Genomic DNA, 25,730 nt, shown 5'->3' on the forward strand with positions numbered 1-25,730 from the left:
ACCGCTCTCCTCCCCTGGCAGGGTAGCGTACGCGTTGCGATATTCATTCAGGAGCACCTCTGCTGAAGAGGTTCACAACCCATCATTTAGTTCTAATGTGTTTAATACGGCTCCCCCCCCCCCCCCCACACACACACACACACACACACTCTTGGGCCAAAGTAATGCTCTCATTTCCTACCCATGTGGGACTGGCCTCCCACCTACGCTGGCAGCTGGCCCTACAGCCCGGATCTTGGTCAGTTAAAGCTCCTGACTAACCCTCAGATTTTGTCCCTGGGGTTTTGCCTGTGTGGGCCAGCACTTACTCGGAGCCGTGCTGTCAGACTGAGCAGTGGCTTTGGGGCTGGAGTTGGTTGTGGGCCTGTGACAGCTGACTGAGCAGGCCCATGCGGTCTGCCCCCTGACTGATGGATGTGAGGGAGTACTAGTCCCATGGAAACCATGGCTGGCTGTGAGCAGAGAGTTCCTGCTCTCTGCCAGGCTCCGTGCTTAGGGCTTCACCTGCCCCTGCCCATGAGAACTATGTGGCCTCATTTTACAGATGAGGAAACAGGTCCAGAGAGTGAGGTGACCATCTGAGGGGACACAGCAAACTAATGGCAGAGATGGGACCTACGCCCATCCTCTGACCTCTGGGTTCCCCTGCCATGTCTCCCCAGGCTTCCTGACCAAGTGCATCCAGCTCTATGAGACCACAGTGGTACGGCACGGCCTCATGCTTGTCGGGCCCACAGGCTCCGGCAAAAGTAACGTAAGTGCAGCCAAGCCAGGCAGCCCCGTGGCCAGACAGTGGGCCCAAGGGCCTTGCAGCCTCAGAGGGTTGCCACTTGGACCCCTGGGTCTCTGGAATACCTCCTGTCCCCTGTGGCCCGCAGCCCACTCCAGCCCTGCTCTCTGCGGGGCCAAGAGGCTCACTCTTGGGTACCTGTCTCCCAGTGTTACAGGGTCCTGGCAGCCGCCATGACGATGCTGAAAGGGCAGCCATCCATCAGTGGTGGCGTGTACGAGGCTGTCAAGTACTATGTGCTCAACCCCAAGTCCATCACGATGGGCCAGCTGTACGGGGAGTTTGACCTGCTCACCCACGAGTGGTGAGTGATCCCTGACTCCCCGCCAGTGACAGTCCTGCTCCCAGATCTCTGTCTGGAGGCTGTGGGCCATGGGCCCCTCCCACGCTCCCAGCCCAGTGCAAGGTCTGGAGCTCAGGCTCTGGAGCCCAAAGCCTGGGACTCTACCCACCACTGCACTTCCTGGCCGAGTGACCTTCCTCACCTCCTGGGCCTTGGTCCCCCCATCTGCAAAGTGGAGATAGAAACGGCACCATTGCTACAGTAGGAGAAAATGAGCTCAACACAGCAAAGATGCCTGGACGTTGTGGCACACACCAAGTGCTCAGTAAATGTTGACCCATCATTGTCCCAGGAGAGGCTGGTGGTCCCTCTCAGGGCCTGTTCCCAGGCTGAGGCATGTATTTTAAATGTTTTTTTATTTATTCCAGAGAGAAAGGGAGAGGGAGAGGGAGAGGGAGAGGGAGAGGGAGAGGGAGAGGGAGAGGGAGAGGGAGAGGGAGAAGGAGAGAGAGAGAGAGAGAGAGAGAGAGAGAGAGAGAGAGAGAGAGAAACATCAATGAGGAGAGAGAATCATTGATCACCTGCCTCCAGCACACCCCACACTGGGGATGGAGCCCACAACCCAGGAATGTGCCCTGACCAGGAATCTCACACCCCACAGCCACCTCTCTGCTTGGTCCTTTCCCCTCTCCATCTCTCTCCGTCTTCCAGAGCTGCGTGGCCCCCCGTTTCTGCTGTTGCCTTCTCCCTTACTCCCTTTCCCTTTCGGGGTACCTTCTTTTATCTTCCTTTAATATAGCTTTAGCAGGGATTCAGCTGAGGGAGAATAAGGATCCATTTTCAAGTTATATCAAAAAGTTCTATTTTCCCTATTAAATTTTTTAAATGAATGAAGATACTGAAGAATGGGGGTGGGGGGCGGGGGAGAAACAAAAACAAGCAGAGCAGGGCCAGCCTGACGGGCAGGTTTCCTTGGGAGCCAGCTGTGCTTGCCGCCTTGCCTCCTGGCACCTACAACCCTGCCCTCCTTGGGCTGCAGGACAGATGGGATTTTCCCCTCCCTCATCCGGAAGGGGGCCACCGCATCCGACACCAACAAGAAGTGGTACATGTTCGATGGGCCCGTGGACGCCATCTGGATTGAGAACATGAACACGGTGCTGGACGACAACAAGAAGCTGTGCCTCAGTTCCGGCGAGATCATCAAGCTCACAGAGGTGCGTCCACCTGTCCCTCACCCGCTCCACTCTGCAGCTGGGTGGGCCCGGAGGCCATACTGTGCTTGGTCACCCACCCCTCCCTCTCAGGCCACAGCTGCACCTCGGGCAGTCACCCCGCCTGTCCCCAAGCTCCCGCACCTTCTGTGATGCTCTGAGCCCTGGACTGGGACCACCACCCACCACTCCCAGCTGGTGCTGCCTTGTGCCTCCCAGGCCCACCTTCAGCCATGTGGGCCCAGTCAAGGTCGCGATGCTGGCAGTGTGCCCAGAGACAGGGACAGGTGGTACGGACCTGGCCACGGGGATGCCTCCCTGGTGTGTGAGGGGCAGTTCTCAGAGAAGGAGGGGTATCACCTGGGAGTAAAGGCAGGTCACCGTGTCTACACTGAGCCAATCTCTTGAGCCCTCCTTTGAGCACCTGAAGGTCAATAGGAACTTACGTCCATGGACACAGGTGTGGGCTCAGGAGCAGAGCATAGCTCCCATCAGATTTCCCCAGGGCTCTAAGGACCCCCAAATGCCCTGACCCCAGACCAGAGAGCTCCCAGGAATCTCCTGACCTCATGTTCCTCCTCGGGGCTCAAGGGAGGGCCAAGGGGTTCCTGCATCCCCCACCCCAGCACTGCTCCTGGCCCACTGCTGGCCACTGCCCACAGCTACAGGATGAGCACCCCTCCCCATGGCCCTGCAGCCCCTTTCCTGGCCCTGGGGCTGGCAGCTGGCCCACTCACACAGTTCATTTTGGTGCCAGGAGATGACCATGATGTTTGAGGTGCAGGACCTGGCAGTGGCCTCACCGGCCACTGTGTCCCGCTGTGGCATGGTGTACCTGGAGCCCAGCATCCTGGGGCTCATGCCCTTTGTTGAGTGCTGGCTGAAGAGGTTCCCTGCCGTATTCAAGCCCTACCAGGAGCACTTCAAGGCCCTCTTTGTCAACTTCCTAGAGGTAAGTGAGGCCACAGTATGCCTGGCCCGGGCGTGGCAGCAGGGCGCTGTGTCCACCAGCCACGGGAGCTGGGTGCCATCCCCTGCAGGCATCCATCACTTTCGTCCGGTCTTCAGTGAAGGAGATGATCGCCACAACCAACAGCAACCTAATCATGAGTCTCCTCAAGCTCTTGGACTGCTTCTTCAAGCCCTTCTTGCCTAGAGAGGTGCGGCTCTAAGCAGGGGGCTGGTTCCCTGTTCTTGCCTGAGGCCCTGAATCCCAGTCCAGCTTCCGGGAAGAGAGAATTGGATTGGCTCACCTGGGTCATGGGAACACCCTGCGCATTCTGCTGTAGACACACACTGTGCAGTGGAGACCAAGGGATGTCCCCCACCTGCCAGCTTCCTCAGGCCACTCAGTACTGTTCCTGCTTAGCTTGATGCTGTTCCCTCTGTCCCCAGGGCCTCAAGAAAATACCCCCCGAAAAGCTGAGCCGCATTCCAGAGCTGATTGAGCCCTGGTTCATCTTCTCCCTAATCTGGAGTGTGGGTGCCACAGGGGACAGCGCCAGCCGGGTCAGCTTCAGCACCTGGCTCAGGGTCAAGATGATGGTAGAAAAAGTAAGAGGGATGCGTGTGCTGAATGCTGGGTGTTCTGGGACAAGTAGCCACACAAAATACTGGGCCTCACAACCTGACTTTCCTCCTGGTTCTCCCAGCTGACCATGCAATTCCCAGAGGAGGGGCTGGTGTTCGATTATAGGCTGGAGGACGCTGGCATCAGCAATACGAATGATGAGGACGAAGAGGAGGAGGGCAAGCAGGTGACTGCAGGCCTGCCCCGAGGGGACAGGACAGGGAGGGCCCCACTGGCTGGTGGCTGTCCTCCTTGGTGAATAATGACTAGAGAGAGGAGGCCGTGTTAACGGCCACAGGTGTCAGGCTAGGGATAGGTGCGTCATCTCATGAGTCCTCACAGACGCATAGGTGGTGATTTCCCAAACAAGGAGACGAAGGCTCAGAACAGCCACACCCAGCTAGTCATTGCCGAGCTGGACTTGAACCTGGATCTAGAAGATGTTGAGCACCTCCCTTCTCAACCATATGCACTGTCTCCTCTTTGCTGATGTTGAGTCCAGGATTGGTTGCCTCTGTTTTACTTAAAAGCCCCATTTGCCGGCCAGTGTGGGTCAGTGGTTGAGTGTCGACCTATGAACCAGGAGATCACGGTCCATTCCCGGTCAGGCACTTGCCCAGGTTGCAGGCTCGATCCTCTGTGGGGGGCATGCAGGAGGTAGCAGGTCAATGATTCTCTCTCATCATTGATGTTTCTATCTCTCTCTCCCTCTCCCTTCCTCTCTGAAATCAATTTTTTTAAAAATATTTGTTAAAGCCCCATTTTTCCAGGCCTGGGCTTCCCAGGAATGGGAGGGCAGGTCCATGGCCTGCCTCACTGTTCCCATCCCTCCTATCAGCCAGTGAGGACTCCATGAACCCACCTCATGCCAGGATCAGGATCAGCTCAGAAGGAGGAAGGGGCAGAGAGGCATCTGCAGAAATGGTCACAGTGCAGGGTCCTCCTGGGAACCTCACAGGGCACATTTGTGTCCAGTGGTCAGAACTGTTCCCAATGGGACATGTCTGTGAGTGCCCCCCATCAGGGGAGTCTGCAAGCTGGGTCAGGGCTGTGGGTAAAGGGATTCATGCAGGTAAGGATGGTGGGGGAGACAAGGCCAGGTGACCTCTGAGTGTCCAGGTGAAGCCAACACCCATGGCTCCGGCCCCCAAACTCTTGGACAGCCTGAAACTACATAGCAAAGACCTTTTCATTCTATGAAAAGGTCAATTCCCAGAGTATCTCCTTCATGTAGAGACCTAGGGACTAGCAGTTCCTGGGGAGCCTCCCACTGGAGGCAGCTGTGTGCAGAGAGACCTCCCATTCCTGGTAGTTTGTTCTAGAAGCCCCCTACCCAGACAGAGGGTGGGGCATGGGGCCTCCTATTTCTGTCAGAAGCAGCCCCTCACCTGGGCCTTCTTGCCCAGGCCCAGCAGTGCAGCTCCTTGCCTTCCTGGTGCACTTGGCCAGGGGTCGGGTGGGGAGGGGTTCCCGGCCCACCCCTGAGCCACCTGTGGTTCCAGGTTGCCTGGGTGAAGTGGATGGACTCTTCGGCTCCGTTCACCATGATGCCTGAAACCAACTACTGCAACATCATCGTGCCCACCATGGACACCGTGCAGATGTCCTACTTGCTGGGCATGCTGCTCACCAACCACAAGCCCGTGAGTGCCCCACCGTGCCCTGCCTCACCCTACCCCGAGGCCCAGGTCGGGGCGGCTGGCCCCGGCTCTGCACTGGGCCCTGCGAGAGACCCCCACTCTCCCAGGTGCTGTGCATCGGGCCAACGGGCACGGGGAAGACCCTCACCATCTCGGACAAGCTCCTGAAGAACCTGCCGCTGGAGTACATCAGCCACTTCCTCATCTTCTCAGCCCGCACCTCGGCCAACCAAACCCAGGACCTCATCGACAGCAAGCTGGACAAGAGGCAGGCACTCCTCGTTCCTCCCTAGGCTCCAAGGTCCCCCCAGCCTGGCGGGACCAACGGTTGTCTCCCCTCCCCACCAAATTATGCTCCTGGGTTTGCCAGAAACCTCCCCAGTGGTGGGGGGGATGGGGAGAGATAGCTGGGCTCCCTTGACGACTGTTCTGGAGCCTTCTTCCATCGGGAATTCCTACTGAGCCCTTTCCCGCCTGCTTGCCTTGGGCAGGGCCTATTATCCATAGGCCTGGGAGGCAAGACACCTTGAGAGAAACCAGACTTAGGGCAGCCAGGTGTGATGTACCAGGACACTCAGGATAGGACAAGGGACTGCTCAAGAGATCCAGCAATTCAGATGAGGCCAGAGTTGATGAGGGCTTTCCAGAAGTTGCCCCTGGATTCCCAGAGGACCTGGTGTCCATGGGGGCCGGGTTCACGTAGCCCCTCCCCGTAGGCGGAAGGGCGTGTTTGGACCGCCCCTGGGGCGTAACTTCATCTTCTTCATCGATGACCTGAACATGCCAGCCTTGGAGACCTATGGTGCCCAGCCGCCCATCGAGCTGTTGCGCCAGTGGATGGACCATGGTGGCTGGTACGACCGCAAGAAGATCGGTGCGTGCCGGCCGGCCTGGGGCAGTGGCGAGTGGGTAGGGCCGGGCATTCCTTCGTTAGGCACTGTGGGCACTTTTAGAGGGTCCACAGAAATGTTTTAACTTATTTCAAAATCATGGGGCACATGAACTTTTAGCTCAAAGAAAATTTAATGCATATGAATATATTTGTCTCTATACCCATGCTGTTGAAAGTTATCGCTTTTAATCTTTTTTAATGGAGGAGGAGGCCCATCAAGACAAAAGTGCCTGGGGCCCACGTGTCATACTGCAGCCCTGGGCGGGGCCCTCCTGACTTCCTGCCTCCACTCCAGGAGCCTTCAAGAAACTGGTGGACATCAACTTTGTCTGTGCCATGGGCCCCCCGGGCGGAGGCAGGAATGCCATCACTCCACGGCTGACACGCCATTTCAATTACCTGACCTTTGCCGAGATGGACGAGGTCAGCAAGAAGTGCATCTTCTCCACCATCCTGGGCAGCTGGATGGGTGAGCAGTGGGCAGGCGTGGGGGAGGCCATGGCAGAGGCAGAAGCCCCGGCCAGATAAACGACACCAAGGACAGCTGGGCAGCTGCTGGAAAGGGTGGAGGGCTGAGCCACTGACCTGGCTTCGCCCCTTATTTAACTCTGTTACCTTTGCAAATGCACGACCCTCTCTGTGCCTCAGTTTCTTCCTCTGTAAAATGGGCAATAATATTAGTACTCACCACTCCAAGTCCTGAAGGTTAAGTAAGACATTGCACGTAGAGCATCTAGCATGAAGCCTGGCAGGTGGTGACTGCTAAATGTGATATATACATATGTACACATATGCATTTACCTGCCCGAGTACCCACGTATCCGTTAGTACTTGCTCGGAAACACTGGTGGAAGGATTTGCTTTTGGAACTCGGGAAAAGCCATCAAGATAGAATGGCCCTGATCCTTCATGGGTTGGGGGAAAAGTCCACCCAGGAGAGAGTTTTCCCCCACCAGCCCACCTCCCACCCAACACACTCTGTCTGTGAGCTCCACTTGGCTCTCTGCCAGGTTATGGATGCTGGGAGTCCAGCCTTCCTCAGGCCTTCTGTCCTCAGCCTTGCCTACCCTGCCCCCAGGTGCTATAGGCCAGGTGTGCCTACATGCCCAGCTTAGGGGTGGGGACGACATTGCTCGGGGCGGAGGGTCAGTGGCTACTCTCGGAGCAGCCAGCCAGGTGGGCAGCAAGGGGCCCACCTAACTCTGAGCTCATGTCTCTCTCCCACCCTCTAGCTGGACTCCTCGGAGAAAAGAGTTACCGGGATCCCGTGCGTAAGTGCAGGCCTGGGTGGGAGGGGGCTCTGGTTCCGGGGTGAGCCTCAGGCTCCAGATGGGTGTGGCTGAGGCTGGGGACCAGACCCCAGTGAACCATCCTCAGGCTCCTCTGGGGACCTTGGGCCTTTGCTAGAGCAAAGGTTAGCACTGAAGCGACTGCCTTCCTAGGCTCACTCACCCCTTCTCCTAGCCATCAGTTCTTCAGTGCCTGGGGTAGTGTCTGGCCCATTGTAGCAGCCAAGTATGGATGAATAAAGGATCCAACAGTACCCCCACCCCCACCCCCGTGTGAAGAGGCAGAGGCTCCAAGGAGAGCCGGCCTATCCGAGGGGCAGCATGGACCAAGAGCTGGGGGACTTGCAGGGAGTCGGGCATCACTCCTGAGACAGCTCACACAGGGCAGGTCTGCCGGTCATTGCAGCAGGGCTGTGGACACTCCAGAGCTCTGTCCCACCTCTGTCCCCCCTCTGCTCCCCCTCAGCTGAAAGAGGCTATCAGCAGGCAGCGCCCTCGCTCAGCCCCCACATCCCCTCTGACCTGCACCCAGGCCTCCCTCAGGGTTCTCTCCTGCAGTCTTTCCTACTTCCAGGAATGAACTTCCCTCCTTCCCCATGCAGCCAAGCCCTCCTCTGAGACCTGAACCCCAGCCCCTGTTGCCTGCTTGAAGACCTGGCTCCACCCCACCTCCAGCCTCTCCAACACCAGCAGCCCCTCCTGCAAACATGTCTTGATCTCTTTCATCTTAACAACAAAAAACAAAATCACCTCCCTAGGCCCCTTCCCACCTGCCCAGGGCATCACTCTATTTCTCAGCTCGCCTTGACAGAAAAACTCCTCAAAAGCGCTGTTTCCTCCCACGTTCCCTTGAGCCCCTCCGCTGCCCTGGGAGTGCTCTTGTCACAGTGCCTCGTGTGGCCAGACCAAAGGTCAGCCCTGGGTCCTCCCCTGCCCTGGTTGTGGGCAATGACCCAGCCTCCTCCTCTCAGGTCCCCCCTGCCCTAGCCACCCCTCCTTAGAGTGACTGGGGCTTGCTTTCCAGCCTCTTCCCCTCGGACCTCACTCCCCTGCCCACAATCTCATCCTGCCCCAGCAGTGAAGCCCATCACGGTGCTGACCTCTCTCCCGAGCCCTGACCCCACTTCGCCTCTTAGATGTCCACTGGGCATCTCAGACTGGACATGTCAGGCCCAGGCCCTCTCATCTCAGGTGATGGCAGCTGTGTCCTTCAGTCACTCGGGACAAGAGCCTCGGCGTCCTCCAGACTCCTCTCTCTCACACCACATCTGTCAGGAGGTCCTGCTGACTGTCCCTCCAGAACCCACCCAGCCCCCCCCCTCACTCACCAGCCATGGCAGCAGCCCTCTCCCTGGTCCCCTGCTTCTGCCTTCACCCCCTGCATCCATCCATTGGTCTTCTATCTGTTCTGTCTGTCTGTCTGTCCATCTTCTACTTGCTGCCAGAGGGACCCATTCAAATGTTAAATCAGATACCGTTCTCTCTCCCTTTCTTTCTCTGTCTCTGTCTCTCTCTGTATCTCTGTGTCTGTCTCTCTCTCTGGCAAGCCTCCAAGTCCCAACAGTGGCAGGCAAAGCAAGCCCATCGGCCCTGGTCCTTAACGCCCCAGGTGTGCCCGCCGCAGGGCCTGGCCCAGCCCGCAGGCCTTCACCCTCATGGCTCTTCTTTGAAACACTGCCTCCAGTTCTGGGGCTGCGTTGCACCTCACTTTACATTTCTGCTTGAAGCCCCTCCTCCGTGAGGCTTATGTCAGAACCCCCCACCCTGGCTCCCCCCAACCTCTCTCTGCTGCCAGCCTCTCCACAGCACTTTCTGTCCCCTGTGTCTGCCCACTTGCTGGTGGGTCTGTGCGTCTGTCTCCGCACGAGCATGCTCGCTTGTTGAGTGAGGAGTGTCGGTGCCCAGGACCCGGAGCAGCACCTGCGTGTGTAGAAGAACCCTTTACTTTTCCCACTTCCGGGGCCCCCCTCTGCCCCAAGTTCCTGCTGACAGAATTGTGGTTCCCAACAAAGAATTAGATCGTTTTCAGAGAACAAGCAAATGGGTCGCTAGTAGTGAAGAGGCAGGCAGGCTAGAGGCTGCACAGCTCCAAGGTGAGCCTAAGGGTTAGAGCTGAGCTCCAGCCCCACTGTGTTCCCTGTGAAGTCCCATGTGGACCATGCGACTCTCCCCGTGCATGGCTCAGAACTGGCATGTTTCAGGTAGGGGACACAGTCCCCTAGGGCAAGAGAGTCATGGCCCGCCCAGCACTGAATGCATCCCAGTGCCCAGCGCACAGACGGCTATGTCAGTAATGAGGATGCAAAAGGGGGGAGACTCCCCACCCTGAGGTGGGGGCCATCAGGAAGGCCTGGCGGAGGAGATGGCATCCGAGAGGAGCTGAAGGGTGGTGGAGTCCAAGCTGCCACCTGAGGAAGGGGTGTCGGGGTGAGAACACAGCACCAGCGAGGGCAGGGGCCAGGATCTTCAGAGGCTGCACAGGGAGCACCCGCCGTGTGACCCAGGCCCTCTCCTGTTCCCATAGCCGGGGCCCCCAACATCGCCCACTTCACGGATCCCCTCGTGGAAGCTACCATCATGGTGTACTCCACCATCACCTCCCAGCTGCTGCCCACGCCAGCCAAGTCCCACTACACCTTCAACCTGAGGGACCTCTCCAAGGTCTTCCAGGGCATGCTCATGGCCGACCCAGCCAAGGTCGAGGTGAGGCTCTGGCAGGCCCTCCCCAGTGTCCAGCCGAGAAGTGCCCACCCTGCCCTCCCTATCCTCCCCCGCCCCCCAATTCCAGGCCTCCCTGCCCAAACTCCCCAGCCCTGATCAAGCCAGGCCCCCAGGAGCCCTGTGTTGGTGCAGCTGAGTTCCATCCTACAGGGCAAGCCCATGCCTAGAATGGCAGCTGTGACAGGGCCACACAGAACAGGGCAAGGCCAGGCAGAAAGGGCTCCTGATGGGGCCCTGGGTGTCAGGAGATTTGCAGGGAGAGTGAGGGGAACGCCTTCCAGGAATGAAAGGCACCTCGGTGGAAGGAGCAGGAAGTACAGCAGGGAGCAGGTGTCAGTGCTGGACAGGCTCAGGCACACTGTGGGCTGCCAGGGGGACAGCATCCCGAAGGAGCCGGTGGGTGGGCGGGGACAGATCTGCATAATGGAGAATTGGTGGGTCAGTGTGTGTGGAGCCCGGGGATCAGGAGAGACAGTGAACAAGACAGGAGCCCCCTGGCCCCGCCAAGCTGTAACCAAAGGAGTTGAGAGAAGAGCCTGGGGGGTTCCTGATGGTGGTCTCATCACCCAGGGGAGGCGGGGAGCTGGGATGGAAGTGGCAGCAGAGACAGAGATGGGGGCAGAGTCAGAGGGATCAAATCGGTGGCCTTTGCTGAGTGGTTAGATGTGACGTACTGGGAAGGAGTAAAAAGAATCAGGCCTTCCTCCCAGGCTCAGTGTTTGGGAAGCCATGGGAGCCATTACAGGGGAGAAGTGATGACCGGCTGATGGAGCTGGGTGCCCAGCAGGCAGCACTACAGGGATCGGCCCTCAGCTGGTCAGCAGGTGCACCTGCAGCAGCCCTGCAAGGCCCTCACCTGGTCTCCGTGCAGGGCCAGGCCCGAGGGCTGCGGCTCCTCCCACCCTCCCAGCCCTGGCGCTTTGAGGGGTGGCTGAGGCCCCCGGGCTGAGGCGGGCACTGATGCTGGGGTGGCCACAGGACAAAGTGCAGCTGCTGCGGCTGTGGTACCACGAGAACTGCCGCGTGTTCCGTGATCGCCTGGTGAACGAGGAGGACCGCAGCTGGTTCGACAAGCTGCTGGAAAGCCGCATGGAGGAGTGGGAGGTCACCTTCGACGAGGTCTGCCCCTTCCAGCCCATCCTTTATGGGGACTTCATGTCACCAGGCTCTGACGTCAAGTCCTACGAGCTCATCACCAGCCAAAAGAAGGTAAGGGCCTGGCTGCTACCCCACCCCTGTTGGGGCCTCCTCATTCTGCACCCCTGGGACCCAAGCCCTCTGCAGCCAGTGGTAACCGACCGAGCGTCAGGACCTGGGTTAGGCCAGTGGTCGGCAAACTCATTAGTCAGCAGAGCCAAATATCAACAGTACAACGACTGAAATTTCTGTTGAGAGCCAAATTTTTTAAACTTAAACTATATAGGTAGGTACATTGTTATTAACTTAATTAGGGTACTCCTAAGGCTTAGGAAGAGCCACACTCAAGGGGCCAAAGAGTCGCATGTGGCTCGTGAGCCGCAGTTTGCCGACCACTGGGTTAGGCCAGTTCTGGAACTTCAGGCAGCATTTGCCTCAGTCCTGTCTCCTCACCTGTCGGGTAGGTACGGTTGGCCCTGTTGGCCCAAGTCCTTGGTTCAGCTGAGACAGGCTCTGTGAACAGGGACCTGCTGTGCCTGTTTGGGGGGCTCTCATCCACTCACAGAGGGCCAGCAGGGTCCCTGGCCCGGGGCTGAGGTAGGGCTCAGGGAGACAGGAAGAGGTGGTCAGAGGCTTAGGCTGTGAGGCTGTGAGCCTCCTGGTGGCCTCGCTCCACACCTCTCCCTCGTTCCCAAGAGCTCCCACCAGGGTCCCAGGTCAGTACGTCCTGGTGAGCCCCAGAGACAGAAGGCAGGGTTCTGACCCTGAACTTCAGGCCTCCGTGTGTCCAACGGGTCAAGCCTCATCCAGGCAGACCTGGCTTCTTCAGGCCCAACAGAGCAGGGCAGGCTGTGGGCAGGAGCGCCTCCCCTTGGGGCCCAGGGGCACAGACAGAGAGGGAGGTCCCAGCTCCCCCACCCCACCCCCAGATGATGCAGGTGATCGAGGAGTACATGGAGGACTACAACCAGATCAACACCACCAAGCTGAAGCTGGTCCTGTTCATGGACGCCCTGAGCCACATCTGCCGCATCAGCCGCACCCTGCGCCAGGCACTGGGCAACGCACTCCTGCTGGGCGTGGGCGGCAGCGGACGCAACTCCCTCACACAGCTCACCTCGCACATGTGAGGGCCCCGGGCACGGCGGGCAGCGGGCAGCTGGGGACAGGCTGTCGGTTCCATCCATGTCTCCCACAGTGCTGGGGAGGCAGGGCCGCCCACACCAGACCCGCCCAGCCCACGGGCTTCTGGAAGGACTGAGAACTGGAAGGCCCTGGGCCCAAGAAGAGGCAGCAGCAGTGCCCTGTGCCGCTGAGAGGAGGGGTGTACATGCAGTCATCCAGGAGCGGTGCTTGGTGGCGGTGGCCATGGGCCTGCTCTAGAATCAGAGGTGGGAGGGAAGGTCATTTCAGGTCTAGGGAACGGCTTAAGCAAAGGTCTGGAGGCAAGAGAGCAGGTCAGGGCCTGGAGAGTCTGCAGATATGCTCGGGGTGGAGCATGACAATGGTTGACTAGGGTCGGGGTGAGCACCTACTAGCACCTCAGCTTTGTCACACCTCTTCCCAACTCATCTCCAGGGCCGAGTACGAGTGCTTCCAGATTGAGCTGTCCAAGAGCTATGGCATGGCTGAGTGGCGCGAAGATGTCAAGAAGGTCTTGCTCAAGGCTGGCATGCAAAACCTGCCCATCACCTTTCTGTTCTCCGACACCCAGGTGCCACCACCATGGGCAGTGGTCAGGGTTCAGGGTGGGTGGATATAACCCCATCCATTGTGGCATCCTGGAAGGCGGTCTCAGTCCTTCATGCCCAGGGCACTGCCAATGGGGTGGGTCTTAGGAGGGACGGTCGGGACCAGGGGGACCCACAGATGGGTGGGTCAGGCACATGGGGCATAGATCGTTACTCCCCAACTGTAAAGAAGGCCCCTGGCACTGTAGCTGACCACAAGCAGCACCCACTCACTGGCCAACAGCTTCCGCCTCAAGGACCACCCAACCTGTGCCCAAAGTGCGGTGCCCATGGCTCCCCCTTGGGGGCTGCTCCCTCCGGAGCTCCCTATGCGTGAGGCCTCTCCCCACGACTCTGAGAGGAGAGGTTGTTGCTCTGGGGCCTCAAGACAAATAGAGCAGAAATTAAACCTGGCTGGTGGTCAGGGTTGGGCCGTGGCTAAATCCCTGGGATGTGCCCCACCCTGACAAGGACCCCTCTGCTCCTACTCCTGGCTCCCGCACAGAGTCCGCCAAGGGAGCATGCCCTCTGGCACTGGCGCTGGCGCTGGCCAGACGCTGACCATATGAGTTGGGCCAGGACCCACTTCTGCCTGTGGCCAGGTTTCATCCTGTGAGAAAACTGAGACATGGAGAGGCAGGAAAAACACACGGGAAGATGCCACATCCCCCGCACAGAACCCAGGGCCTTTCCCGCAGCACAGTGGTGATGCCCAGGGTCTGCTGTAGGGCAGGCCTGGATGCAAGCCCCAGACCATGACTTGTGAGGTCCCTTATGTGACCCTGGGCTTCTGTGAGACTCGGTGGCAGAAGGGGCTGTTGTGAAGGTCCAGTGAGATCATGGTAGTGGAGTCCGACACCCGGGAGCCATCTTCAAGGCTCAGCTCCCCACCCCCATCCGTCCCCAGATCAAGAACGAGTCCTTCCTGGAGGACATCAACAACGTCCTGAACTCAGGGGACATTCCCAACCTCTACAACTTGGATGAGCAGGACCAGATTCTCAACACCATGCGGCCCTACATCCAGGAGCATGGCCTTCAGCCCACCAAGGCCAACCTCATGGCTGCCTATACTGGGCGCGTGCGCAGCAACATCCACATGGTGCTGTGTATGAGGTACTGGCAGCCATCACGGCCACACAGGGACAGCAGGGCTGGGCGGGGTGCACTTGGCCAGCCCTGAGGAGAAATGGCCTGGGCCTTGCCACCATGCCATTGGGTCTGGGCTGTGTGTGTTGCCTCCTGGCTGCCATGCCACTGGGCTATGGAAGGGCCCTGGGTCCTGGGTTCCTGGGGGTGTAAGTCCGTGTCTCAGCACCTCATTTGGACTCCTGGCCCTCTAGCCCCATCGGAGAGGTCTTCCGAGCTCGCCTGAGGCAGTTCCCGTCCTTAGTCAACTGCTGTACCATCGACTGGTTTAACGAGTGGCCGGCGGAGGCCCTGCAGTCTGTGGCCACCATATATCTGAATGAGATCCCAGAACTGGAAGCCACCTCTACAGTAATTGAAGGACTGGTAAGTGTCTTGGTTAGAAACAAGCCATCAGGGGGAAATGTTTAGGTTCGGGCTTGGGGTCACCGAGGCCCGGGTGAGAGTCCTAGGCCCACCACTGATGGTAAGCCTTTAAGTAAACAGCTTTACCTGTCTAAGCCTCAGTTTCCTCATCTGTATAATGGGAGTGCCACAAGGTCATCACGGTGATGTAGGAGGTTGGGCACACAGTTAGTTACCATCTATCTTATTCCCTGAGGGCGTTGTGGCAGCTTTCTTCAAAGAACTCCCTGTCACAGCCCAGAGACCACAGATGGAGTGGGAAGGGGGGAGGCTAGAATTGTCTGGTCCAACCTGAGTGACAGTCACATGAGGGCCAAGAGTTAGGGTGAACCCATTTCCCATTTCCCCTCAGTTGTGCTGAGGCCTTGGGCCCTCCCATACCTCAGATCCAGTCTAAGAGGGGACCTCACCTTAGGGCTCTTAAAGAGAGGCAGGTCATGGGGGCTGTGACTGGGCCAAGAGCTGGGAAATAAGATGCCTAAGTCCACATTCAAAGTCAGCTCTGCTCTGACAGCCCCTTAACTTCTCTGGGTCATGGATTTTTTTTTAAATGTCTTTATTGATTTCAGAGAGGAAGGGAGAAGGAAAGATAGAAACATCAATAATGAGAGAGAATCTCTGATTGGCTGCCTCCTACACAACCCCTACTGGGAATCGAGCCTGCAACCCGGGCATGTGTCCTGACCAGGAATGGACCCCTACCTCCTGGTTCATGGGTTGATGCTCAACCACTGAACCACACCGGACAGGCTGGGTCATGGGATTTTTATCTGCAGAATAAGTGAGGTTGTGAGGTCATAGGAGAGTGAGTATGAGGGGCTTCGAGGTTCCTGCACACGCTCTCTTCTCAGGACCAGGCTATAGTGGCTTCCCGGGCACCCTGGTACCCTCTCTTTGCCGGGGGCTCTACAAGGCTGTCATCAGTGGTCTCCCACCCCACAGATTCAGGTTTGCGTGTATATTCACCAGTCAGTGACCAAGAAGTGTGTCGAGTACCTGGCCGAGTTGGCCCGACACAACTATGTGACCCCCAAGAGCTACCTGGAGCTGCTCAATATTTTCTCCATCCTCATCGGGCAGAAGAAACAGGAGCTTAAAACCGCCAAGAACCGCATGAAGAGTGGCCTGGACAAGGTGAGCTGGGGTGGAGCATGTGGCAACGGCCAGCTGCACGTGGTTCTGCCCCCTCAACCTCAGCCCTGATCCAGGCAGCCAGCCTAGCCTTTCAGTTGGCAGCCGCAGTGTTTAAACGGGTGGCTTCCTTCTTTATCAGAAGAGCAAAAGCTGCCAGCCCAAAGGCAAGGCCAAAGCAAATCTCTCCACAGATTCTCAGGGGACTGCACCCTTCTTCTGGGGTCCACTGGGCAACCTTGGGGACACTGAAGCTGCCGGCCACATCCTCTTATTAGTGAGGACAGCCCTGCAGAGCCCTCCTCTTGGTCCCCTGTCACACCTGACTTTTTCTCTGTGCCCTCCAACCCCAGCTGCTGCGAACTTCGGAGGATGTGGCCAAGATGCAGGAGGAGCTGGAGATTATGCGCCCCCTGCTGGAAGAGGCTGCTAAGGACACCTTGCTCACCATGGAGCAGATCAAGGTCTGGGGTGTTCCCCGCCAATCCCTGCTGTCTGACCCCTGCAGGTTGCTTAGCTTCCTGGCAGAAGTAGTCCTGCTCTACAAGTCAGTGTACTGAACCTTTTCCCAGCAGATGGAGAGACAGGGAGCAGGGGGAGGAGCGCCTTCTCTGTCTTACATGGAGGTGCCCTGCGGGCTTAGGGGGCCCTGCCCATAGGGCTGTTGTGCTCCAGCCTGTAAAGCCGGAGCCCCAGGCCAGGCGACAGTGAGCACTCAGGATTAGAAAGGGCTCTTAGCATTCCAGATCTCCAAGGCCTGTCAAAGCTAAGAGGGTCCTCAGAGGATGGGGCAGTCCAACCCTCATTTCCTTCCACCTGAGGAGAGCAAGAGGCAAAGAAGAGAAAGGGGAGGGCACACCTATCCCTGCCACTGGCCACCAGCTGGGCCCTCCCTGCCTCTGGTCCCCAGGTGGACACGGCCATTGCCGAGGAGACCCGGAAGTCAGTGCAGGCAGAGGAGATCAAGGCCAACGAGAAGGCCCAGAAGGCACAAGCGATTGCCGATGATGCCCAGAAGGATCTGGATGAGGCACTGCCTGCCCTGGACGCAGCCCTGGCCAGCCTGCGCAACCTCAACAAAAATGACGTGACTGAGGTGGGCGGCCAGGCATCTCCCGGACCTCCCCCTGGCGTTTGTTCCTGGTGCCTCTTGGGCCCTGGTGTCCAGGCCCTCCCTCTACCCATCCCTTGGGGGTCATGTGCTGAGAAGTGATGGTAGAACTAGAGCTTGAACCCAGCTACCTACCCTTACCTCCTTGTACCAGCCCCAGGGCCCTGGGAGGGCTTTGGGCCCTGAAAAGTGAGCATCCAGGGTTTTGTGGCCAGGCCTGGGTACATGGAGGGGCAGTGGGCTGAGGCCAACCTCAAGGTCTCCAAGCACGCCCTTTGTCTGTGGTGGTAGAGACTTGGTTGGTGGGGCCCACCCTGCCTAGCAGCTGTCCCTACCCAAGGTACCCACTCAGCAATGGATTTCCCCCTTCTCTACTCCTGGCCGGGCCCACAGGTGCGTGCCATGCAGCGGCCTCCCCCAGGCGTGAAGCTGGTCATAGAAGCTGTGTGCATCCTAAAGGGCATCAAGCCCAAGAAGATTCCTGGAGAGAAGCCTGGCTCCAAGGTGGATGACTACTGGGAGCCCGGCAAGGGGCTGCTGCAGGACCCCGGCCGCTTCCTGGAGAGCCTCTTCAAGTTTGACAAGGTGAGCACGCCAGGCACCTGGCCGCCAGTGAGTGAGGGCTTCCCAGCTGGGCAGTGAAGCGGAGAGAGGAGCCTGCCCCACCACAGTCCTGGAGTCTGTCCTGTCTCCCTCTGCCTGCATACACACAGCCTTATGGCCACAGAGCTGACAGAATCCAGATCTTGGCCTGGAGGACCTCTTCACCAACAGACGGGTATGGAGGAAATCAGGACCCGGGCAGCCTCCTATGCCCATAGACATCACCCCCAGTTACTCCCAGCCTGGAGATTCTCATGACCTTTCCTCCCTGCGGCCCCCATGGCCTGGCCTAGACATTCACCATCTGCTCGATCATTGCCTCGGCCTCTCAGCCTCAGCACCTGAGATTAAGCCTCCCCTGTCTGTCTGGGGCTCTCCTTGTCCATGGGCATATGCATTCTTGGGAGCCGCTCCTGGAGGGCCCCTCTTCAGCCCAGAAATTGGCTAGGGGGCAACTATCTGTCTCATGTGGGCCACTTCCTGGGATGCACTGGAAGGCAGTGGGACCCCCTGTGAGCTTCCCCATCTCTCTTCTTCCATCGGACTGGAAACCAGAGGCCCCACAGGCCTAATTAAGCCCATATCAGGAGTGCTCAGGGCCAGTGCTCAGGCTCCTGGGCCCATCCTGCACTGCAGGGGTGGAGTCTCCGGGGGTGGGACAAGAGCGCCAAGGCGTGGTGACCTCTGGGGCAGGGATTATTATCCTTGAAGCAGCCCTAGGTGAGTTTAAATGGGGCCTGTGTATTATCAGAGCTTGAGGCTGCATCATTTCTCAAATCTCCGATTGTGTTATCTGAAATCCTGGAACACGGAAGTTTCTCTTCTGGCCAGTTTTTTGGATCATTTTTATCCTCCAAGAAAGACACCTGTACTGAGGCCTGCACAGAGCGTGGGGTGCAGAAGCAGGATCCAGGTATCCTTTAGCAGCCCACTACCCTGTCCTCCCTGGGAAGTAGCCCTCTGAGGCCCATGGTTTCCATGTCCAGGACAACATTGCGGAGTCGGTGATCAAAGCCATCCAGCCGTACATAGACAATGAAGAGTTCCAGCCCGCCGCCATCGCCAAGGTGTCCAAAGCCTGCACCTCCATCTGCCAGTGGGTGCGCGCCATGCACAAGTACCACTTCGTGGCCAAGGCCGTGGAGCCCAAGCGGGTGAGGGCTGGGTATAGCTGGGAGGCAGGGGAGAGGGGTGAGGGCTCCCCAGGGCACTCAACAAGCTGTCCCTGTGCCCTGTCCTGCAGCAAGCCCTGCGGGAGGCCCAGGATGACCTGGAAGTGACACAGAAGATCTTGGATGAGGCAAAGCAGCACCTGCAGGAGGTGGAGGACGGCATCGCCACGATGCAGGCCAGGTACCGAGAATGTGTCGCCAAGAAGGAGGACCTGGAGCTGAAGTGTGAGCAGTGTGAGCAGCGGCTGGGCCGAGCTGACAAGGTGCACACACCCCTCTGGAGAGGGCCTGTAGACATGGTCTGTCCTGTACAGGGGCTAGAAGGGTCTGGGTGGTGGTGGGGTCCTAGGGTGGCTGTCTGCAACTCCTCCCCAGCAGCCGGGGGCTGCCCGGGCAGGGACACCCAGGCCCCTGGCCTAGCCTCCCAGAGCCCACCCCATGGGGCTCCCTCTGCAGCTCATTGGCGGTCTGTCGGATGAGAAGGTGCGTTGGCAGGACACAGTGGAGAACCTGGAGAACATGCTTGACAACATCTCTGGAGATGTGCTGGTGGCTGCCGGCTTTGTGGCCTACCTGGGCCCCTTCACGGTAAGGAGCCCCCAACCCTGCCTGGGCAGCCTCACCTCCCAAAGAGGCTCCATCTTAAGGCCTCACCTCCCTGAGGGGCAGCCTGTGGGCAGCTCTTTCCTCGCTCACTCATTCAACAAGCACTTACCAGGCGCCGTGTCTGAGCCAGGTGCTGTTCCAGGCACTGAGGATATAGCAGTGCATGAAAGAGCCAGAAAACCCACCCTGGTGGGGCTGGCCTTCCGGTGGGAAATGTGAGCTTGCACTTCCGGGCTTGCTGTGTGCATGTCATTCCGTCCTCACAGATGCTCTGACAGTGGGCATTGTTATGCCTACCCCTGTTGCACAAATGTGGGCTGAGGTTTATGGAGGCCAAGGAATTCACCCAAAGTGGAACTAGAGTGCAGATGCCGGCTCCATGTCTGAGCTCTGACCTCTGTGTACAACTGCCAAGTGCTGGGGTGGGGAGGGAGGTGGGAGGGTGTCACAGGTGTCGTGTTGGGGTGGATCTGAGTCTGGCATCCCCCAGGGCCAGTACCGTGCAGTGCTCTACGACCAGTGGGTCAAGCAGCTCGTGGCCCAAAATGTCCCACACACCTCCGAGCCTACGCTCATCGGGACACTGGGGAACCCCGTGAAGATCCGCTCGTGGCAGGTACGCGACTGGGCTGGGCCTGTGGTAGGGTACGAGCTGGGCCAGGAACCTCCTGCCTCTCTCACCCTCTTTCCTTCATCTGCTCAGAGATGCTACCCCTAAACCCACCCAGGCCCAGCAAGAGGGTGGTCGTTAGGAGAGGAGAAAGCTGAGCGCAGTGTGGCTCAGATGCTAGCTAACTGTGGGCAGAGAATTCAAGGAGTGCTTGAAAAGTGGGGGTGAAGCTGGGGGAGCAGTGTCTGGAGGGAGGGTCTCAGCTAGACCCTAAGGATAGGTAGGCACAGGGAGAGAACCAAGAAGCAGTAGGCAGAGGTCAAAGGTGGATGGGCTGGGAAGGCCGATGGGCTGCAGGCTCTGTGGCGATGGTCCAATGGAGTGAGAACTCAGTAGGCAAAAGGACAGAGAAGCCCAGTGAAGGAGGGTGTTGGGACTTAGCCTAGGAGCACACTGTCACCTGCCCTCACCTCCAAGAGGGCACAGTAAGGAGAGGACAGGCATAGCCAAGCATGGGGTTGGGAGTAGCTGTTGCCCCAGCTGACACTGTTCATGGGAGAGCCCCAGCCCACTCTGGCGCTTGGTGCCCCACAGATCGCTGGCCTCCCCAACGACACGCTGTCAGTGGAGAATGGGGTCATCAACCAGTTCTCCCAGCGCTGGACCCACTTCATCGACCCTCAGGGCCAGGCCAACAAATGGATCAAGAACATGGTAAGTCTACCTGCCAGGTGCCACCACCTCTCCCACCAGGCTTAGCAGGCACGAGAGGAGTAGCTGAGCCTCAGGGTGGCTCTCAGCCCCCACAACCCCTCCCTGTCCCCATTCCCACAGGAGAAGGAAAGTGGGCTGGATGTGTTCAAGCTGAGTGACCGCGACTTCCTACGCAGCATGGAGAATGCCATCCGCTTCGGCAAGCCCTGCCTTCTGGAGAATGTGGGCGAGGAGCTGGACCCCGCCCTGGAGCCCGTGCTGCTCAAGCAGGTAAGCCTGCAGCGTGGGTGGGTGCGAGTGGACTGATAGCCCCCCCTCCCCCCGCCACCATGCCGCACTGACGAAGCCCAGGCCACAGACGGCTCTTGCCCATCCCGCCCACCACAGACATACAAGCAGCAGGGGAACATAGTGCTGAAGCTAGGGGACACAGTGATCCCCTACCACGAGGACTTCAGGATGTACATCACCACCAAGCTGCCCAACCCACACTACACACCCGAGATCGCCACCAAACTCACCCTCATCAATTTCACCCTGTCACCCAGGTAAGCCACCAGCCCCCAGGCTCCCAAGTATCAGCTACACCTCGGCCTATCCAGCTGCCCCTCTCCTACCCTCAGATCAGGAGTCATTGGGTCTTTCCCCCACTCAGAGGCTCTGCCAGCTTCCTCCAGGCCTTTCTAGCCCTTCCACCAAATAGTATTTGCACTATTTCCACCTAAAACCCCCACCCCCAACTCATCCTGATCCCTGGTCAAAACCCTACCCCCAGCCTCCCTCAAGAGCTCTTGTCTCTTCCCCTGCAGCTCAGCCCTTTGCAGGCCCTTGTGCACTCACCGCCCCTGGAGCCCTGGGTCAGGCACGCTCGTAGTCCCTGTACCCTGCCCTGGCTGCTATGAGCCAGGCACTAGGGCCTTCATTGACCACCCACAGACCCCAGAGGCATAGTGGCCACTGTGAACCTCTCCAAAGAACAGGGGGTGGAAACACCCTTAAGCCTGTCCCTCCCAGGCACCTTCAGCCCCTTTCTGCTGAGAGGGAGTTTTTTCAGAGACCCCAGTAGCTCACACATCCAACTGCCTGGCCCCTGCTGGGTTCCAGGCTGCCACCCAAGGTCTCTGAGAACTGATCACTTTAAAAACAGGCTTGGCATTATATCTGCAGCCTGAGACAGGTTAGGCCTCCCAGGCTGATACCAGCAGGCACTTTGCTCTTGGAACCCAGGAGCACAGATAGACAGGGGGCTGCCACGGGGCCACCAGGTATTACAGACAGGGTGTTCCCCGCCCCTGCCAGTGGCCTAGAGGACCAGTTACTAGGCCAGGTAGTGGCTGAGGAGCGACCCGACCTGGAGGAAGCCAAGAACCAGCTGATTATCAGTAATGCCAAGATGCGCCAGGAGTTGAAGGACATAGAAGACCAGATCCTGTACCGGCTCAGCTCCTCTGAGGGTAACCCGGTGGATGACATGGAGCTCATCAAGGTGCTGGAGGCTTCCAAAATGAAGGCTGCGGAGATCCAGGTGGGCCACTGCCTGCCCACCCTGCCTGCTTCTCCCCACCCTGCCTGCCTCTCCCCACCTGCCCCAGGCTGAGCCCCTGTCCCCACCCACCTCTACCTGCTGCTCTTTGCCAGCCTACCTGGGTCTGACCAGGCCCCTCCTCTGACCCCCAGGCCAAGGTCAGGATCGCAGAGCAGACAGAGAAGGACATCGACCTCACGCGCATGGAGTACATACCTGTGGCCGTCCGCACCCAGATCCTCTTCTTCTGTGTGTCTGACCTGGCCAACGTGGACCCCATGTACCAGTACTCCCTCGAGTGGTTTCTCAACATCTTCCTCTCAGGCATCGCCAACTCAGAGAGGGCAGGTAGCCCTGGCACACATGCACATGTGGACACAAATGCCAGGCTCCCACCCTGGCACAGATGGGACACATGTACACATTTCCACAGTGGGCACATACACAAACTCACACCCGTAGTCACTTGCACATGCTCTCATCTCAGACACATTCGACATAAGAACACAGCCCCCTCCCTACCCTCCTCGGAGCCCTTTTGCTGGGAACTCCAAATGCCCCCAGGGGAGGCTCAGACTGCCGTGGCTCCTGGGAGACTGGCTGGGCTGGACCCCAGGCTCTTGCTGCATCACCTCTCTACCCTGCAGACAACCTGAAGAAGCGCATCGCCAACATCAATCGCTACCTGACCTACAGCCTCTACAGCAACGTCTGCCGCAGCCTTTTTGAGAAGCACAAGCTGATGTTCGCCTTCCTGCTGTGTGCCCGCATCATGATGAACGCGGACAAGATAAATCAGGTGCATGAGTAGAGAGGCAGCTGGGTGGGCCAGTGGGCCAGGACAGACTGTCTGAGCAGTTGCCCTGTCGTAGGGCCTGGGAGAACAGGGTGGAAGGAAAGGCCAGGCATGGAGGCACAGCAAGAGCAAAGGGACAGAGGGGCAGAAGCACGGTTCCTTGCTTAAAAACAGCCAGAGATCCTGGGTTAGTTGTGGCCCAAGAGTCCTGTGAGCCTGTCTCTCAGAGCCTTGAGTGTGCTGGTGGGCACAGAGGCAGGCCTGGGCCTCCCAGCTCATGTCCTCAGGAGCCCCAGGTACTTCATGATGTGTTGGAAAGCACAGCCAAATTAATGAGAGTGACAGCCACCACTGCTCAACCCTCACTGTGTACTGGGTGGGCTCACACAGGGCCTGGCACTAGCATCCCCCTGTCCCCTGCCAGAGCGAGTGGCGCTACCTCCTGTCCGGGGGTTCCATCCAGGCCACAATTGAGAACCCTGCAGTGGACTGGCTGTCAGACCGGGCCTGGCGAGACATCCTGGCACTCTCGAACCTGCAAGCCTTCTCCTCCTTCGCCACTGACTTTATGGAATACCTCTCAGAATTCCGGGCTATCTTCGACAGCCCTGAGCCCCACCGGTGAGCTGGGCCCCAAAGCATGGCGGGGTGAGCACATCGAGGGGGTGAGACTCCAGAGACAGGAGCAACCCAAGGTTGCCCTGCGGCTGTGGCCACATCTCTTTCATGCCCCTGGCCACATATCCCCAGATACCCCTCTCTCCTCTGTCATCCAGCCAGCAGGGTCTCTGTGGCCAGGGCCCTCCCACAGGTCAACATTCAGGGAGACATGGGCACTATTGCAGGGAGCCATTGCCTGGCACCTGGGACAAGTACCTGGACCAGTTCCAGAAGCTGCTGGTCCTGCGCTGCCTGCGTGGAGACAAGGTTACCAACGCCATGCAGGACTTTGTGGCCGCCAACCTGGAGCCACGCTTCATTGAACCCCAGGTAAGTACCACTAGCTAACCCCCACCTTGGGTGCCAGGGGCCTGGCTGCAGCTGGACAGACCACTTTGCAGCCTTGGTCAGTCAAGACTCCTAGCCCTACCCCTCCAGGCCCCACTCATAAGCCCTCCTGGGAACTCTCGGGAAGCCCCGAGACTGCCCTCCCTTGCCCGGGTCCCTGTGGCCTCTTAGCCCCAGCATCTCTCCCTGCCCTGCAGACAGCCAATCTGTCAGTGGTGTTCAAAGAATCCAACTCCACCACACCCCTCATCTTTGTGCTGTCGCCTGGCACTGACCCCGCGGCCGACTTGTACAAGTTTGCTGAAGAGATGAAATTCTCCAAGAAGCTCTCTGCCATCTCCCTGGGCCAGGGCCAGGTAGGAGTGGGACAAGGAGGGTGAGGAGGGGCCAGGCCAGCTGGTCCCACCACTCAGCACTCCCGCCCCCACAGGGCCCTCTGGCAGAAGCCATGATGCGCAGCTCCATAGAGAGGGGCAAGTGGGTCTTCTTCCAGAACTGCCACCTGGCCCCCAGCTGGATGCCAGCCCTCGAGCGCCTCATTGAACACATCAATCCCGACAAGGTGCGCCAGCCTCCTCTGCTGAGGGAGTACTGAGTGTCTACCCAGACTGTGAAGCTAAATGCGATGGTCCCACAAAATGCTCAGGCACACTGGGAGTGCTTGGGAACCGACAGATGGACCATGCATTGATTGCATTAGTCTTCCCAGTGGCTCACCCAGTTCACATTACCAGTGGTGATGTGACTCACACAAAGCCACCCAGCACAAACCGGGGACCCTGGGACTTGCCAAAGCTCATATTCTTAACCCGTGGTCCATGCAGTCTGGCCTGGCCCACCTAGAGGGTGGGGTGGCCCATGGTCCCTGGGTAGGAGGAAGCCTGGTGTTGGGGAGGCCACCAGGTCAGGGTCCTAATGCTTGTGTGGAACATGGCCACCAGGTGCACCGGGACTTCCGCCTGTGGCTGACCAGCCTGCCCAGCAACAAGTTCCCAGTGTCCATCCTGCAGAATGGCTCCAAGATGACCATCGAGCCACCGCGTGGCGTTAAGGCCAACCTGCTCAAGTCCTACAGCAGCCTCAGCGATGACTTCCTCAATTCCTGTCACAAGGTGAGGCACACTTGGCAATGCCCTGTCTACCTGCCCTGATCCTCACCCCTCACGTCCCCGCCCCTCACCTCTCGCAGGCGATGGAGTTCAAGTCCCTGCTGCTGTCCCTGTGCCTTTTCCATGGCAATGCTCTGGAGCGCCGCAAGTTCGGGCCCCTGGGCTTCAACATCCCCTATGAGTTCACGGACGGGGACCTGCGTATCTGCATCAGCCAGCTGAAGATGTTCCTGGATGAGTATGAGGACATCCCCTACAAGGTGGGCTGGGGACAGGCTGGGGGAAGGGGGCCAGGCGCTCGTGGGGCCCTCTCACCCACCCACTGCATAGGTCCTCAAGTACACGGCAGGGGAGATCAACTATGGGGGCCGTGTCACGGATGACTGGGACCGCCGCTGCATCATGAACATCCTGGAGGACTTCTACAACCCCGAAGTGCTCCTCCCCGAGCACATCTACAGCGACTCAGGCATCTACCACCAGATCCAACCCACCTACGACCTCAACGTGAGCACGGCCTGGGTT

The 25,730-nt window shown here is 58.7% G+C and overlaps 1 protein-coding gene across 1 annotated transcript in view; it reads left to right on the forward strand.

Annotated features, from left to right (window-relative positions):
* Nucleotides 1–25,730, forward strand: part of DNAH1 (dynein axonemal heavy chain 1) — a 74,853-nt gene that overhangs the window by 46,271 nt on the left and 2,852 nt on the right. Inside the window, exons 35-73 of the mRNA XM_023755744.1 lie at nucleotides 663–754; nucleotides 940–1,094; nucleotides 2,113–2,290; nucleotides 3,045–3,239; nucleotides 3,328–3,447; nucleotides 3,683–3,841; nucleotides 3,940–4,044; nucleotides 5,360–5,500; nucleotides 5,605–5,765; nucleotides 6,214–6,371; nucleotides 6,685–6,858; nucleotides 7,622–7,660; nucleotides 10,203–10,381; nucleotides 11,378–11,608; nucleotides 12,466–12,662; nucleotides 13,115–13,250; nucleotides 14,174–14,382; nucleotides 14,610–14,781; nucleotides 15,763–15,954; nucleotides 16,305–16,415; nucleotides 16,862–17,047; nucleotides 17,456–17,647; nucleotides 18,652–18,819; nucleotides 18,909–19,100; nucleotides 19,294–19,425; nucleotides 19,934–20,059; nucleotides 20,648–20,767; nucleotides 20,888–21,037; nucleotides 21,155–21,315; nucleotides 22,067–22,292; nucleotides 22,445–22,640; nucleotides 22,940–23,091; nucleotides 23,513–23,709; nucleotides 23,934–24,078; nucleotides 24,294–24,452; nucleotides 24,527–24,658; nucleotides 25,038–25,208; nucleotides 25,286–25,465; nucleotides 25,536–25,712. Coding sequence (XP_023611512.1) covers nucleotides 663–754; nucleotides 940–1,094; nucleotides 2,113–2,290; nucleotides 3,045–3,239; nucleotides 3,328–3,447; nucleotides 3,683–3,841; nucleotides 3,940–4,044; nucleotides 5,360–5,500; nucleotides 5,605–5,765; nucleotides 6,214–6,371; nucleotides 6,685–6,858; nucleotides 7,622–7,660; nucleotides 10,203–10,381; nucleotides 11,378–11,608; nucleotides 12,466–12,662; nucleotides 13,115–13,250; nucleotides 14,174–14,382; nucleotides 14,610–14,781; nucleotides 15,763–15,954; nucleotides 16,305–16,415; nucleotides 16,862–17,047; nucleotides 17,456–17,647; nucleotides 18,652–18,819; nucleotides 18,909–19,100; nucleotides 19,294–19,425; nucleotides 19,934–20,059; nucleotides 20,648–20,767; nucleotides 20,888–21,037; nucleotides 21,155–21,315; nucleotides 22,067–22,292; nucleotides 22,445–22,640; nucleotides 22,940–23,091; nucleotides 23,513–23,709; nucleotides 23,934–24,078; nucleotides 24,294–24,452; nucleotides 24,527–24,658; nucleotides 25,038–25,208; nucleotides 25,286–25,465; nucleotides 25,536–25,712 — 6,266 coding nt within the window. The remainder of the gene's footprint in view (nucleotides 1–662; nucleotides 755–939; nucleotides 1,095–2,112; nucleotides 2,291–3,044; nucleotides 3,240–3,327; nucleotides 3,448–3,682; nucleotides 3,842–3,939; nucleotides 4,045–5,359; nucleotides 5,501–5,604; nucleotides 5,766–6,213; nucleotides 6,372–6,684; nucleotides 6,859–7,621; nucleotides 7,661–10,202; nucleotides 10,382–11,377; nucleotides 11,609–12,465; nucleotides 12,663–13,114; nucleotides 13,251–14,173; nucleotides 14,383–14,609; nucleotides 14,782–15,762; nucleotides 15,955–16,304; nucleotides 16,416–16,861; nucleotides 17,048–17,455; nucleotides 17,648–18,651; nucleotides 18,820–18,908; nucleotides 19,101–19,293; nucleotides 19,426–19,933; nucleotides 20,060–20,647; nucleotides 20,768–20,887; nucleotides 21,038–21,154; nucleotides 21,316–22,066; nucleotides 22,293–22,444; nucleotides 22,641–22,939; nucleotides 23,092–23,512; nucleotides 23,710–23,933; nucleotides 24,079–24,293; nucleotides 24,453–24,526; nucleotides 24,659–25,037; nucleotides 25,209–25,285; nucleotides 25,466–25,535; nucleotides 25,713–25,730) is intronic.

The sequence above is a fragment of the Myotis lucifugus genome, unplaced genomic scaffold (assembly GCF_000147115.1).
Source record: "Myotis lucifugus unplaced genomic scaffold, Myoluc2.0 scaffold_83, whole genome shotgun sequence".
Classification (NCBI taxonomy): Eukaryota; Metazoa; Chordata; class Mammalia; order Chiroptera; family Vespertilionidae; genus Myotis; species Myotis lucifugus.